At 36.2% G+C, this 16,772-nt stretch overlaps 1 protein-coding gene across 1 annotated transcript; it reads left to right on the top strand.

Annotated features, from left to right (window-relative positions):
* Positions 1–507: 507 nt before the first annotated feature.
* On the top strand, positions 508–14,874 carry LOC137390807 (serine/threonine-protein kinase ULK4-like). The gene is made up of 19 exons (XM_068077124.1): positions 508–1,307; positions 2,205–2,408; positions 2,586–2,714; positions 3,691–3,809; positions 3,886–4,182; positions 4,837–5,062; positions 6,194–6,272; positions 6,541–6,816; positions 6,969–7,055; positions 8,356–8,541; positions 9,414–9,541; positions 9,632–9,771; positions 10,219–10,446; positions 10,562–10,714; positions 11,482–11,617; positions 12,667–12,759; positions 13,538–13,586; positions 14,004–14,109; positions 14,738–14,874. Exons 1-19 carry the CDS (start codon positions 508–510, stop codon positions 14,872–14,874), a joined length of 3,573 nt encoding a protein of 1,190 aa, XP_067933225.1.
* Positions 14,875–16,772: the final 1,898 nt, after the last annotated feature.

The following is a 16,772-nucleotide window of genomic DNA, read 5'->3' as shown; positions in this document are numbered from 1 at the left end:
ACACAAGCTTGTGTTTGTGTCCGCTTAGATTGAGTGCCTGCTGGTATATGTCAGTTTCGGTGGTAAATGTGGAGTTGTCTGATGACAGGCTGCTCAGTCTCCTATTTATACCTAGTGGTATGTTGTTTATTACTCCAAGTGGATGATTGGACTTGGCGTGTACATACTGTGGATGTGTATTTGGCTTGTGGTAAATTCTGTGTATACCGGTCGTCAGGTTTAGGTTTACATCTAAGAAGTTGGCCACCTTTTTGTTCGCCGATACAGTTATGCGTAGTCCGTTTTTGTGGAAGATAGAGCAGAGTTTTTTCTTGATTTTCTCAGCTTCTCTTGGGGTCTTGTTGGTTATTCCTAGGCCGTCATCTCGATATAAACCGAAAGTGTTGCCTATCTCATCTTGGATCTGCTTGAGTATATAGGCTCCAACCAGCTCACAGCATTCCGCCCCATCATAGCTTCCCATAGTAATGTCGTATATGTCGTAACCCATCATAGCTTCCCATTACTATGGGAAGCTATGATGGGGCGGAATGCTGTGAGCTGGTTGGAGCCTATATACTCAAGCAGATCCAAGATGAGATAGGCAACACTTTCGGTTTATATCGAGATGACGGCCTAGGAATAACCAACAAGACCCCAAGAGAAGCTGAGAAAATCAAGAAAAAACTCTGCTCTATCTTCCACAAAAACGGACTACGCATAACTGTATCGGCGAACAAAAAGGTGGCCAACTTCTTAGATGTAAACCTAAACCTGACGACCGGTATACACAGAATTTACCACAAGCCAAATACACATCCACAGTATGTACACGCCAAGTCCAATCATCCACTTGGAGTAATAAACAACATACCACTAGGTATAAATAGGAGACTGAGCAGCCTGTCATCAGACAACTCCACATTTACCACCGAAACTGACATATACCAGCAGGCACTCAATCTAAGCGGACACAAACACAAGCTTGTGTTTCAGCCTGCCCCGACAAACAATGCGCAAAACAGAGACAAGAATACCAGACGAAGACCGATACTATGGTACAACCCGCCATTCAGCAAAAATGTAGCTAATAACATCGGTAAGATTTTCTTTAATATCCTGGACACAGAGTTCCCTAAATCACACGCTCTTCGTAAGATCTTCAATAGAAACTTTGTGAAATTAAGCTACAGCTGTATGAACAATGTGAGCAGTATCATTAGCGCTCATAATACCAGATTGCTGCAGCATCACAATGAGACCCCTATAACCACAGAACCAAGTGAATGCAACTGCCGACATAAGAATGGCTGCCCACTACAAGGAAAGTGCCTGAGCAAGTCAATTATATATAAGGCGACAGTCACCACCAATGATCAATCTGCGGACGAACATTACATAGGATTGACTGACACCACATTCAAACAACGCTATTACAATCATATGACAACCTTTAGAAATGTAGAGAAAAGATCTAGCACCGAGCTCAGTAAGCACATATGGACCTTAAAAGACCAAGGCATAGAATATAACATCAAGTGGAGCATAGTCAAAAGAGCTACATCATACAACAAGACCACAGGCAGATGCAACCTATGTCTGTATGAGAAATTTTATATTATATACAATCCCAACATTGCTACCTTAAACAAACGCTGCGAACTAGTTTCAACATGTAGACATGCCGGCAAATTCCTTTTAAGCAATTTTAAGACTTAACTTCTAAACTTCTGCATTGTTGAGGCTTTAAATCATGTTGCTTGCTAATTTTAATCCTACGTATCAGTGGTGTATTTAGGTATTTTAAGACCTACGCTTCTATTTCCATCTATATAAGTCGTTTTCAGTGCTAACAATTTTATCTGATGATTATTGCATGGCAATATGAAACTATTAGTAATAAAGTTGTTTTAAACTTAACTTTAACTTTCATTTTTACTCAATTTTACATCGCTCTATTTTAATATTGAGCACTTTCATGCAAGAGACTGTTCATACTGCATCTACTGTATATATGTATATATATATATATATATATATATATATATATATATATATATATATATATATACTCATGCTACAGACAGTACTGTTTCGGCTATTGAAGCCTCATCAGTGCAGCTCAGAGCTTAGGCAAGGGACACAAATCCTATTACCAATGCGAGTTATATATATATATATATATATATATATATATATATATATATATATATATATATATATAGAAGATTGCTCACATGGTTATGCTGGCTGTTTCTATCTTCAGGATGCAAGCCTTTCGAGGCTGAAAATTTTAGTGAATTGGTGAACAAAATTATTCATTTGGATTTGCCTCCACCATCTGTAAAAGGATCCCGATTGTCTGCCAAACCATCACCAGATTTAGTAGATCTAATAACAGGCCTGCTAAAGAAGGACCCAAGTGAGAGGTGAGACTAACCTGATAGTAGCTAGACATACACGTACTGTACTTACCGGGTGGCCCCTGATTCTTACAGTGTTCAGTTTTGAATGGTTTCGTGGACAAAGTTTTTTTAAAACAATTTCTTAATTTATAATTTGTGTTTTATGCTACCTCTGCAGCTTCATTTTGGTGTTTATTGCAGGAGTCATTGGGAGGAAGTAATTTTGCATCCTTTCTGGAATGGAAAACTCAAACACCTGAGCAGTGAATCAGAGTTGGCAGTCTCCACTGACATGAAGGAAGTTCGGTGTACAACGCCTTTGAGTAAAAGGTAGTATTTCTTGTACTGAGTTGTTTTTTGGTGATTGTGTTAGTTCATAAACTTCTAATGGGGCAGCTTGATTATATAACAGTATATGTGCTCTTTTCTATAAATATTCCTTGAATTCATATTAATTTGCAAGTTTAAATTGTTTTAACAATTTTACTTTGGTGTTAATATTTTAACGCATTTATGTAACAACTGTCTATATTGCTATTTCAGTGCTTGTTTTTACCAGCTGACATCGTGAAAACTTTCTTTACATTTTTTCGACATTCCATTTTGTGTTACACGCTAACTGATGAAAGTAAGCACCTGTTGTGTAACTTGAAGCGAGCATCTGTTGTCTAACATCAAAGTGAGCACCTGTTGTCCAACTTCAAAGTGACCCCTGTCATGTCAAAGTGTCCAAAATCATGAAACGTTCACTGGAACTATCGCAGAGATTTTATGTGAAATGATAATCTTATAGGCAGAACGAACTGGCTCATTTTTTATCAATCTCCACTTTAGCCAAGTTTGAATTGGTCATCCAAGACTGGTCATGCACCTAGTTTGCCTAGAACTTATACAAAGCTAGAGGTTTTCTCTTGTATCATTATGTTAAGTGTAAATGTAGGAAGAGTCATTGTACTAAAGAATACTTTATTAGATATTAAGTATTTCTAGAAGTAAGCTGGGATGCATAAAATTTTTATTTTCTATCAAACAGGTGAGGGGGTGTTTAAGAGCCTGATTCTCAGGGACCAGAAGGAGTTTAAACTAAATATCTTAGCGATGTGACGGAAGGCGCCGAGCATATGAGTTTGAAGTTTGGATGAAATCCACAAAATGTGAAAACGATATGCGTTTCCACATGTTGTGACCAATAAAATAACACACACCTGCATGCGCGCATGCACGCACAATGACTAAGTGGGATTTATTGATATAGCTAATTTGTCATTGTAATAGTTTTATGTTCTTTTTGTCACTAACCTCATAGGTCGAGTAGTACACTGCTGGAACACACCAAGACCGGCTCAGTACTCGGTTATATCAAAGATGTTGAGATGAGGCAAAGTCTGGACAGACCCCTCACCGCCCTTCTAGCTGAAACACAAGGTGAGTGCGAGTGAATGCATTATAGCATAATGAGAGGCTGATATGCCGGTTAGCTGACGGTTACATAACTTTGCAGGAGGAATAGAAGGCAATCTGTCAGAAAGTTTGAGACCTAGGTCTAGGCAAGGAGGGAGTGGAGGTGACATGGATGCAGCAAAGTTTACAATGAGCTCTAGACCCCTCACCTCACAAGGCAATAGAGCTGATGAAGGTGAAATCATGCGAAAGGATGAGAGTGGAGGGTTTAACGCTTTGGAGATTGTCTACTACACTAGTGATTGGATTGTCTCCAACATATCGGATAACAACAAAATACAGAAGTTACCTCCCCTTAAATATGACCAGAAATCTCTGCAGCTACCCGGACACAGTGGTGAGTCTATCATGTCATTCCAGCTATTTTGGAGTATGATTTCTCTACTTCAAAATAAATGGATTTTATAAATTGGGGAAGTCTATTGTTATGCTGCATTTGTGAATGTAGAAGTCATAAAGTCAAGTGTAGAATGACATGTGCCAACAGGTGAACGGACATGACATGCAGGACTAATAAGCACCAAGACCATGTCTTCATATTAATCTAAATGGCTACATTCTTCTAACTATTGAATTGATTTTAATCTCCTGTGAAAAAGTTACGCTGAACTAATAAAAGGCAGCGCGATGTATCGAGTAAACCTTCTTGTTTAGCTGGCCACACTGCAATTCATCAAGTTCTAAATTGAATATTCAAAATTTGTAAATATTGTCACAAATGATTAAAATAAAACTGCCAAAATATATCCAACAATCCTACTCAGCTAATGGGTTTGAAGGGTTTTAACAAACAGTCAACATTGTATGTGTTTATCTATGACAAGTGTAGGCAGACACACACACAACGATAATTTCATTGTTGTGTGTGCGATGTCTCATGATCACATCTTTGAGCCGATGTGTACTTATGTGATTGGTTGTATGCAAGCAAATTAATTGTTTGAAATACGTAAAGCCTTGTTTAACTCAGTTCAAGTTTGCATTTTTGCAGTTGCCAAACTCTCCGGAATGAACAAAAAAGATTGCGAGAAACACCTCACGACACTCGCAGATTTACTTAGCATGGAAGAAAAAGGACCACCCACTCAGAAAAGAGGGCATCTTCTGACGTATGCCACCATAGTCAGTGCTAACACTGCATTTGCCGAATATTTGGTTCGTCGCAACCTGATATTCTCACTGACAAAGCAGCTCAAAGATGCCAACCACATTGATACGTAAGTGTGGTAAATGACCCTAGTTCAGTATGATGTGACCCTAGTTCAGTATTATATGTCTCTAGATCAGTATTATATGTCCCTAGTTCAGTATTACATGTCCCTAGTTCAGTATTATATGTCCCTAGTTCAGTATTATATGTCCCTAGTTCAGTATTATATGCCCCTAGTTCAGTATTGTATGCCCCTAGTTCAGTATTACATGTCCCTAGTTCAGTATTATATGCCCCTAGTTCAGTAGTATATGCCCCTAGTTCAGTATTATATGTCCCTAGTTCAGTATTATATGCCCCTAGTTCAGTATTATATGCCCCTAGTTCAGTAGTATATGCCCCTAGTTCAGTAGTATATGCCCCTAGTTCAGTATTAAGTGACCCTAGTGTTCAAGTGCATTGAACTACACTACTGAAAATATTCAGGAGTTGAACTTCATATGCTAATTCAAATCACTACACGTGATACATATTCGTATATATGATTGCTTATTTGTTATTATATTTACTAGTATGTGATGCAATGGGCTGACTGTAAACTTCATTTATGTTTGTTATCATGTGCAGTATTAGGTAGTAGAACACAAGGATTCGCTTGCTGTAATCAGGGAGTCTTTCTATCTTCTCCTCTTTACTTGCTAGTTTTTTAGAATATTTGTACAAATATTATAAAAAAAATTTCATCTTCTTTTGTTATTTTTGGATTTCTTATTATTATATTACAAATTAAATAATATTCAATAGTTATCATTGTCATATGAATTCAAATAATTATAAATGCTGTTTGTTGGAATGCATCTATTTTTAATTTAATAATAAAAATACTAATAATAGCAATAATACTTTAAAAAAAGCAAATTTTTTTTATAAACCGAATAAACCTGATTTTAATTTCTTCAAGATAGTTTGTGTATTATAATATATAAAGTATCATTCTGAGAGCACAGCTTATTTATTGAGCATTATTACTTACTAGCCATAAATAAGACTAGAAGTACAATTGATTGGATGTAGTTCGCACCAGTTTTGGAGTAGACGTGACATATTTTTCAAATTATTAGGCATGACTCCCATAGGCCATAAAACTGTTATTTGTTTCTCATGTTGAACACTAATCAAACTTTGCTCTATTTTGTAGAAGAATGAAAATCTCTCGTCTCATTGGCTCGCTGGCTCAGAACTGCGATGACAGCGTTCCTGACAGCAGCTATGCTGAGGTGCCATCATCTACGCATCTGTGATTTGTCACGTTTATTCACCGCTTTCATTTAAACAGACGTTCATTGGTAGACAACTCATGGCTGAGTGACAGCGGAGTAACTTTATATACTACAGTAACTACTGCGTATATGTCAGAGTTGATGTAACAGGTTTTATGTGATTTTGAGAGACTGCAAGAGTTTTAAATTTATTTAAAGGTCAACTCAAAATTTAACCTACTACCAAGTTGGGGCAATAATTTTAATCATGTTTTGTTATCTGCAGGCTGCAGTCATCCTCACAGACATGTTGAGGGAGAATTTCCGCAACGCTAAACTGAAGAGTGTACTGCTGCCAGCCCTTGGAGAGATCGTTTTTCTTATAGCCCGAGTCAGCGAGCACTGCCCGGTGTCTGTTAAAGACAGCAACAAATCTGCTATCCCTTCACTCACCTTCACTATGATACTCAAGTGTCTCAAAGAAGGTGATGACATCGTGACTCATCACTACGCTGCCAAAACTATTGAAAACATAGTGGCAACAAACACGGATGTGTGTCAGGTGTGTTGTGTACTCCAAATATGATAAGTTGGAAACGAATGCTGTTGTACCTACAATAGTTTGTTGCATACATATGTCTTAATGTCTGTTGATGGCTGATAGCATACCGGTACTGCTGTACCTCTGTGATTATCCTGTAGCGATTTTTGTAGAAATTTGTGACAAATGAGGTGGGCCAGTCACTTTGGTACCTCTGCACTCACTCATCCGTCGACTCACCAAGGATTACCGCACTTTCGGTAAGCAAATATCACTTTTTATCAGCAAAACTGTTGCTGGACAGTTGATACACTAGGAAGTAACTCTTTAGACACGCTACCCATCTGTCATTCTAACGTTTGTTCGTTATTCACCACAGGGTGTCATTGTTAGAGTGCTTTTATGTAAACAGATAAATTTTTATGCAGACTGTGCATTGAGCGAAATTGTACCAGTTGGCCAAGGTCTTTAACTTGTCAGGAGAATGATCGATCTTGTCTAGTAACTTTCTATGTGTATTTGTGTATATACATCTATTTGCTTTTGTTGGCTGTGTAAGAACTAGTACTGACCAAAACAATTCGCTCTGTGAGCTAGTACTAACCAATAAAATCTACTCTCTTTGAATTGGAATTGGCCAATAACTTCTGTTCTCTTTGAACTAGGACTGACTAATAATTTCTGCTTTCTTTGAGCTAGTACCAATCAATAACTTGTCTGAACTAGTGCTGGTCAATAACTGCTGCCCTGCCTGAACTAGAACTGACACCTCTTTATTTCTTACTGTTTTTACTGGAGATGTGATAGCGGCAAACCTCTACATTTTGTTACAACTTTATTTTACTCAGGTGTGTTTTCTTGCTGTTCAACACTTCATAATTGATCTGCACCCCTGCACACGAGCTGTCACTCATAATATTGATGAATATGAACTATTGTCGTTTTATTTATGTAGTCGACTATCTACTTGTCTAACTAAAAACCTAATGCCATGGCTGACACATTATAACTGCATCATATTATTTTGTTTGAGGCTTTCGTTGAATGCTGCTCAACACTGTCTCATAGTTGTTGTGACAACCAATCTTACGAACAATGTTCGTATCTCACGGTGCTATTATAAATTTTAAATGCTCAAATAGACGTTGCTTAAAAACTCAAGTCTATTGATACGAGTAATATTATATCTTAATTGCAACAAATAATATTATTAGAATTGGGATTTCGTTTTATCAAACTTTTTCAGTTATTATAAAAACAGTGTCTCCTATGTTTAACTGAACTAAATATTTGAACACATTCAATTTTTCGACGGTTTATTCTATATTATTATTTATTTTATATATGTTTATATGAAGTATTACATAGACAGCAGTAACAATGCAGATTACTAAAAATTTGAACCTATCATTCCATAAATAGCAGACGAAGGGAGGCAATTGAAAATTGATTTTGACAAATCAAAATATAAAAGTTACTGCTGTATCAGGTTGATAGAGGTCTTTTAAAGTCAAGGTTCTTGTCTGCTCAAAGTTTTTTTTAGATGCTCTGTTCTTGCAGGCACTATGCAGGATTACAAAGAACAGTATCGGAGTGTTTGAGTCTGTAATTGAAAAAGTAGGATTTCCCAACCTACTAAACACGATAAGTTCCTCGTCATCTAGCAGGATTCAGCAAGCCTATGTAACAATGCTGTGCGAAGCAGTCAGCCGTGGCCAACACAAACAGAAGTACCTCATTCAGAAGGTAGAGTCTTATCGTCTTCATATGCATTTAGAGTTACGAATCAGATGGGATGACAGACTTGGACTGACTAGGCAATGAGTAAAGCACTTTATTTTTTAGCATGAATGCTGAGTTAACCTCTATCATAGAACACTCTTGCCATGCTTCATATTCCTCTTCTCTGAAGGTGAATCGATGTCGGTCGATACTTCTATGACTCTGCTTGTTTTCAGCAGTTTGTGACATCACTTGTGCCATTAGCACTGAGTGAACATGGAATATAGTCTATGTGTTGGCAGACGAAAGGGTTTAGGTAATGGGAAACTCTCCTATTCTACCACAGACTTCTATTTCATCATAAAGACTCTGCGGCAGCTGATTGTTAATGCTGTTGTGTTGTTGACCATACATATTAGCAAATAACAAGGAATTGCCTCAAAATGGAAAGTATATAAAGAAATATTGAATATATTTGTGTTAAAGTTAGGCTATCGTAAAAAATGATTTAGGAAACTAGGTCGAAATTTAGCAATTTTAAAAGGGAAAGTTTGATTGTTCTTTCAATCCATATCTGTTGACAGATATGGATCGAAAGAACTCTCATAGTTCGAAAGGATGAAATCATGGTCGAGATTGATGAGCATGGATTGAAAAATACTCTCATAGTTACTCTCATAGTTAAACTTGTTGTATTCATGGGCTCAGCTAACTAGAATGACAGTAGCAGTCCTTCACTGCATGTAATACTTGTCACACGAACATCAATAGATTGCTAACGTCAGCGTTGCTCGCATTCAGTGTATTTAGTTGTCTTCCCTCTGATGTTAGTGGATTTGTTAGCGGCATGCAGTTATCAGACTGTTCGGCAGACATGGATACTGGTATTTATGTAGGAGTTGTTCACTACTGCTCTGCATTTACTCGAGAGTACGTCCAGCGTGGTGAGAGGCAAGACCTTTGTGCTCATCTACATCATTATACAGGAAGACAGCGAGCAGCTTCTCAATCTCTGCCAGTCCAGGTAAGTTGCTTCATCGAGATTCCTTTGTATGTCGCCTTTGCATTAATGTGTAACTTCTTTAAAATGAAATAACTAAATTTGGTTTGCTAGATTAATAATGTACATGGAACGGGATAAGAAGAAACAGCACCAGACAGACAAACCAGAGCAGTTGAACCAAATTCAGTACTTGAACATCTGCTTAAACAGCCTGCTCACTGAAGTCACCAGACGCATTCCTCTCATAGTTGGTGAGAATTTTCTTGCATCAGCTGTTTGACAGCTGACAACACATGAAAACCCTTGCAGGTGATAGCGTATTATAGACAGGTCGACATTAGAGGTCTTATTTTGACTTTCAGAAGGCTCCATTACATTATGTGGCATCGTAAAATATTGGATGTCATCTAAAATTTTGCTTTTGAACAATGAAAGTCTTTAGGACGCCTTCAACTTTAATTGCGTATCAGTGATTTCTTAACTGAATTTTTTAGCAGAATACAAAACGTCATCATTGTGCAATTTCTGTTAATTTTTTGCACCTCTGTGGGCTGAATCTACTACTATTTAGCCTTTTTTTGATGAAATTGTTTACAACGGTCGTTTTTAGGCTATGTCAAGTTTATACAGCTATATAGAGGGAAACTTGCTTTCTTACGCCATTTTGAATGTGTCATGCTGTGTTCTCTTTGTTGTAGATACTTTTCTTCAGTTACTTAACAGTATATCCGGAAGGAAACACTTGTCCGCTGCTCAGGGCAAGCAGGTCAAGCACTTGCTTCCTGTAGTCAATCTCCTGCAACCACTAGTCAGTAGCTCAGTTTTCCGTCCTTACATAGTAAATGAAGAGTTCATATTATGTGTAGCCCGACTCTTGGAGCACACAGTTATGGTAGACAGTGGGGAGACAGGACTCAGTTCTTCAGGTTGGTTGTCATTCAAGTCTCTCTTCTGCTGTTTTAGTTATGTTTTAGCTGATTGTGGTTGTATGGATATGAGTATCATATGGATATAACTGTCAGTGTACTCTCCTACCGACAGGAAATGTGGGTGTGCCACGAGAAGAGTTTGTACATTCTGTACTATCAGTAATGGAGACTATTATGCAGCAACCCGCTTTAATTGCAACCTACCAGAATGTGATGACTTCAGAAATTGCCCAATCGCTCTCTGAGCTTTGTCTCAGCGAACAGGGTAGGCAATATTTTTTATCACTAACTTTGCATGGGCTGGTATTATACTAATGACTCTTTTCAATAATACCTAACTTAGCCTCTGAATTTTATACTGAATAGAAGTTTGAATTGCAGATAATTGGGTAGCCAAAAAAGGTCTCTGTAGTTATTAACAGGTAAAATGCCACATTGCGTTTGGGAAATCATCAGGAACATTTCGTCAACACCATTTATAGGATGACCTTGCAAATTCTAGGCAGTAACAATATTTTTGTCACTTATTGGTATGTTTTACTAACAGCCTACAATATTAATCATAACTTTTAGATTTTATTACATCAAGTAAAACCATCAAGTGCTAAGTTTCGTTACATTCAACTTTTACATCATTATAAGTTTAACTGACAAGTATTTAACTAATTGTGAATCGTAAAGTGTTAGTAATGATGCTAATGAAGAACATAACAGGCATTTGGTTAGAATAAAACTACTTCTGGAACGACCATCTTGTGAAATTCAAGTTTAGTGATTTGAACAGTTTTAATCATATAATTCCTAGAATACCGTACTTATTCCTCATCCTTAACATTTTACATCTTTTCTCTTAGTTTTTATGTTTTACGTATATACTCTTCTTCAGTTCTATAGATCGTCAATATTACTGCGAGTTTGTTTCATTATTAGTTATCAACATTGAAGGTTACTTATTGTGCAGCCTATTGATTACTGATTATTGATTATGTTTCTGATACTTACACTTTGTTCATAAGAAATTACACAATGCAGGCGAGTCCAAACTTCTTTCTCTCAAGCTCTTCTGCGAGTTGGCTAGCGTCTTTTCGCAAACCGAGTATCTAACGGACAGTCAGCAGAGAGGCGCTGACAAGATGGTGGTCATTGTTAGAAAAGATTTGCTGCCTCAGTGAGTTATTAGTATATATGGCACTGATTCATGTCTATAATGTCCATAATAATCTTTATTATTATAAGAGCCTTTATTATAATTATATAGAGCGTCCATAATAATGTTACTATTATAATAAGAGTCGCGTCTGTCTGAAGCCACGCTAAGAGTGCTGGGGAAAAAAGATAGCATCACACGGTAATCAAACCCAGATGCTGGGATTCCCAGCCCAGCTCATCACCCTCTGCACCACTTGACCTTCTTTTTAATCTAATAATAATTGTGCACATAGTTATGTGTACAATGGCGCACTCTCATGGCGTGCGAGACTGTCAGGTTGCCGGTGTCTATAATAATGGCCTTTAGATGCAGCTTATTAAATGAACACTTGCTTGAAGGAATGCTTAGGCATTGTTGCAAGATTTTGATGGCATGAAGTTACTTATATCGGTTTGACAAGATTAAACTACAGTAATACTCGCTACTCCTACTTTCTAGACCTGCTAAGTGGGATTTTTTTGTGAAATGGAAACTAGACGTATTTAGTATGATCCACAATCTTAATGCATAAGCTGCTTTTTAAGCTTTTGTAAGTACTATACGTGTAAATACATGTACGAGTCCTTGAACATGTGGTGTATTTACATGGTACATCGTATATACAATACTGAAATTCTTAAAGGATAAATGAGAACTGAACATCTGGGCATAATCAAAGAGGTTAAATCACTGCTTAATATTCTTGAGCCAATTAGTGTTAGAATAGCTGAATAATTGATGAGGAGGGGTGGTAAAATTCTATTCAATAGTTGAAAAGTGTTCTTGAGCTATTCTTGTAAAAAGATTATATTTTTATTGCTGAGTTCAACTGGCTCAATACTAGCGGACTTTTATGCCGATAGACTGTGTGCTGTCATTCACGCATTAGGCACAGAGACTGACAGAATATTGCTATGTGTATACAAATGAAGGCCACCGAAAACCTCTGATACAGAAAAAACCTCTGATACTTGAAGTCGATAATTAGGTGAAATTACTGTATATGAGACTTTTGTTGCTCTGTTTAGGTTTGAGCAACTGTTGATGGACCTCAACCCAATTCCTTCCTATGCTCTGAGATTGCTGCAAAATCTGATGAGCTTCCGACCCCAAATAGCTAGGTATCCGCTACTACGCAGCGCACTGTACTGAAACATCCTTTATCCAAATGTTGTTGTATATTAAGACTTGGGAATCAATTATTTCATAGCCATGTGTTCAATAGGTGATGTTCCCTATCCTGTTGTAGGGAGTTTATAGCACTGTGTTCAATTGATGATGTTCCCTATCCTGTTGTAGGGAGTTTATAGCACTGTGTTCAATTGTTGATGTTCCCTATTCTGTTGTAGGGAGTTTATAACACTGTGTTCAATTGATGATGTTCCCTATCCTGTTGTAGGGAGTTTATAGCACTGTGTTCAATTGATGATGTTCCCTATCCTGTTGTAGGGAGTTTATAGCTCTGTGTTCACTTGATGATGTTCCCTATCTTGTTGTAGGGAGTTTATAGCTCTGTGTTCAATTGATGATGTTCCCTATCTTGTTATAGGGAGTTTATAGCACTGTGTTCAATTGATGATGTTCCCTATCCTGTTGTAGGGAGTTTATAGCTCTGTGTTCAATTGATGATGTTCCTTATCTTGTTATAGGGAGTTTATAGCACTGTGTTCAATTGATGATGTTCTCTATCTTGTTGTAGGGAGTTTATAGCACTGTGTTCAATTGATGATGTTCCCTATCCTGTTGTAGGGAGTTTATAGCACTGTGTTCAATTGATGATGTTCCCTATCCTGTTGTAGGGAGTTTATAGCACTGTGTTCAATTGATGATGTTCCCTATCCTGTTGTAGGGAGTTTATAGCACTGTGTTCAATTGATGATGTTCCCTATTTTGTTGTAGGGAGTTTATGAGCTGTGGTCTTCTACCAGTACTCTATCAAGTCATCGAGGTAAGTATTATGTCATATTATTGAACTGAGCATGAAAAACATTCTCGTGAATCCTCCACCATTTTAGCACGGTTATCACTCTTCTATGTTAAGGAAGTGAGTACCCTACTAGGTTAAGTGCATACTTTATCAGGTTAAGTGCGTATTTTATCAGGTTAAGTGCCTACTTTGTCAGGTTAAGTGCGTATTTTATCAGGTTAAGTGCCTACTTTGTCAGGTTAAGCGAGTATTCTACTAGATTAAGCAAGTGGGCACTTTACTAGGTTAAGTGAAGACCCCACCAGGTTATGGAAGTCAATGCACAGCCAGGTTAGGAAGTGAGTGCCCTATTGAATTATTCAGTCTTTTTATGGTTTTTAGAAGGGAAATCATGGATTTTTTCCAGTTAACTAATATGATGCGTGTTTTGTTTGTTAGGAAAATCACAGCAACCCGTTGAGTCAAGTTCTTCAGCTTGCTACCGGAGTGCATTGTACCCTTATCCACTACAAAGAGACTGAAATAGCTGAGCTCTACAACCAGGGTATTCCTGATCTGCCTCTTTACCACTCTTGTTCTACTTCTTCCTCACTTTTACGGAGCAGACATTCTTGTTTCACTAGTTCTCCAAGATTTTAGATACATTTGGTGTTTTTGAATTATTCCTGAGCAGATAACAGTTAGCAAAAGACTCACACAGTTAATCATTAACTTTAACAATGTATTCACAAAGCTACCCGCTGAAGTTATTTTAAGGGTCGCCGTGACACTCGTTGAGGTATTTGCAAGGCTATACAAGTATTTATTTCCTTGTTGTTGATCGCCTGTAGAGTTCATTGCTAGAAACTCAGTCAGTACAGCATTAAATTGCATGCCTGCTCATTTGGTTGTGTGAAAGAATCTAAACTTTTAGCAAACATCGTTTATCTGTTTTCATGTAAGATTTAAAGGATCAGCTTTAGTAAAATCAGATTTATTGCTGTTGTCTGTCTAATTAGAATGAATAAGTGCTAATACTGACTACCCAGACTGATTGCTGCATACACAATATAATGAAAGGCTTGATAGATATTTAGGGCCTGTATCACAACTTTATACTCAATAGCTACCAGCAAACACTACCATGTGACTACTTTATATTTAATAATTACGATCATACGTTATCATTTTAGGCTGTGTAGACCTGCTTGTCTCTGTCTGTCATCGGCTTATACCTTATATTAAAGAGAGGTCTGACCAATCAGATATCAATGTGCCATGCATAACAATGAACTCTGTCCTCGACAGCATCCAGCATCTTCTCAAGTGAGTGTGCTGCTTGATTAGCTCACAAACTCCATGTGTAACAAATTTGCATCATTTATGTGTAGCTAGAATCTTGAATATATAGTGAGAGTTGATTATCTAAAATAATGAACTGTGTAGTTTCTAATCAAATGCTTTTATCAGCTCGTTATTTTTTTAACTAATCATAGTAAATGGTCGTATCTGTATACTAGTAGTAAATTATATTCAACTACCAATACTAAATGATCATATTCAACTACTACTAGTAAATGATCATATTTAACTACTACTAGTAATTGATCACATTCAACTACTGCTAGTAAATGATCATATTCAACTACTACTAGTAAATGATCATATTCAACTACTACTAGTAAATGATCATATTCAACTACTACTAGTAAATGATCATATTCAACTACTACTAGTAAATGATCATATTCAACTACTACTAGTAAATGATCATATTCAACTACTACTAGTAAATGATCATATTCAACTACTACTAGTAAATGATCATATTCAACTACTACTAGTAAATGATCATATTTAACTACTACTAGTAATTGATCACATTCAACTACTGCTAGTAAATGATCATATTCAACTACTACTAGTAAATGATCATATTCAACTACTACTAGTAAATGATCATATTTAACTACTGCTAGTAAATGATCATATTCAACTACTACTAGTAAATGATCATATTCAACTACTACTAGTAAATGATCATATTCAACTACTACTAGTAAATGATAATATTCAACTACTACTAGTAAATGATCATATTCAACTACTACTAGTAAATGATCATATTCAACTACTACTAGTAAATGATCATATTCAACTACTGCTAGTAAATGACCATATTAAACTACTACTAGTAAATGATAATATTCAACTACTACTAGTAAATGATCATATTCAACTACTACTAGTAAATGATCATATTCAACTACTACTAGTAAATGATCATATTCAACTACTACTAGTAAATGATCATATTCAACTACTACTAGTAAATGATCATATTCAACTACTACTAGTAAATGATCATATTCAACTACTACTAGTAAATGATAATATTCAACTACTACTAGTAAATGATCATATTCAACTACTACTAGTAAATGATCATATTCAACTACTACTAGTAAATGATAATATTCAACTACTACTAGTAAATGATCATATTCAACTACTACTAGTAAATGATCATATTCAACTACTACTAGTAAATGATTATATTCAACTACTACTAGTAAATGATCATATTCAACTACTACTAGTAAATGATCATATTCAACTACTACTAGTAAATGATCATATTCAACTACTACTAGTAAATGATCATATTCAACTACTACTAGTAAATGATCATATTCAACTACTACTAGTAAATGATCATATTCAACTACTACTAGTAAATGATAATATTCAACTACTACTAGTAAATGATCATATTCAACTACTACTAGTAAATGATCATATTCAACTGCTACTAGTAAATGATAATATTCAACTACTACTAGTAAATGATCATATTCAACTACTACTACTAATAAATGATAATATTCAACTACTACTAGTAATTGATCGTATCCAACTACCACTAGTTGAATGATCAGGAAACTGATAAATTCTCTGAACTTCAAAATGCATTTCACATTTTACTTTTTCCGCCTTGGAGCTTTAAGAATGCATCTTCTTTTGTTAAAGATGTACAAAACCCAGTTTTCCAGTTCATCTCAATTAGATGCCGACAAACATTTTTTTGGAGTTGAGTTATTTTCATTTTGTGTCACTCTAACACTGATTGTACCCATTTCATAACATTAATCATCAAGCATAAAAAGTTGAGCGAACGGATTTGAGCGAACGGATTTTTTCGAATTTTTCTTATTTATTTTTGTAATA

Source organism: Watersipora subatra, chromosome 3 (assembly GCF_963576615.1).
Source record: "Watersipora subatra chromosome 3, tzWatSuba1.1, whole genome shotgun sequence".
Classification (NCBI taxonomy): Eukaryota; Metazoa; Bryozoa; class Gymnolaemata; order Cheilostomatida; family Watersiporidae; genus Watersipora; species Watersipora subatra.
This window is presented reverse-complemented; position numbering and strand designations above follow the sequence as displayed.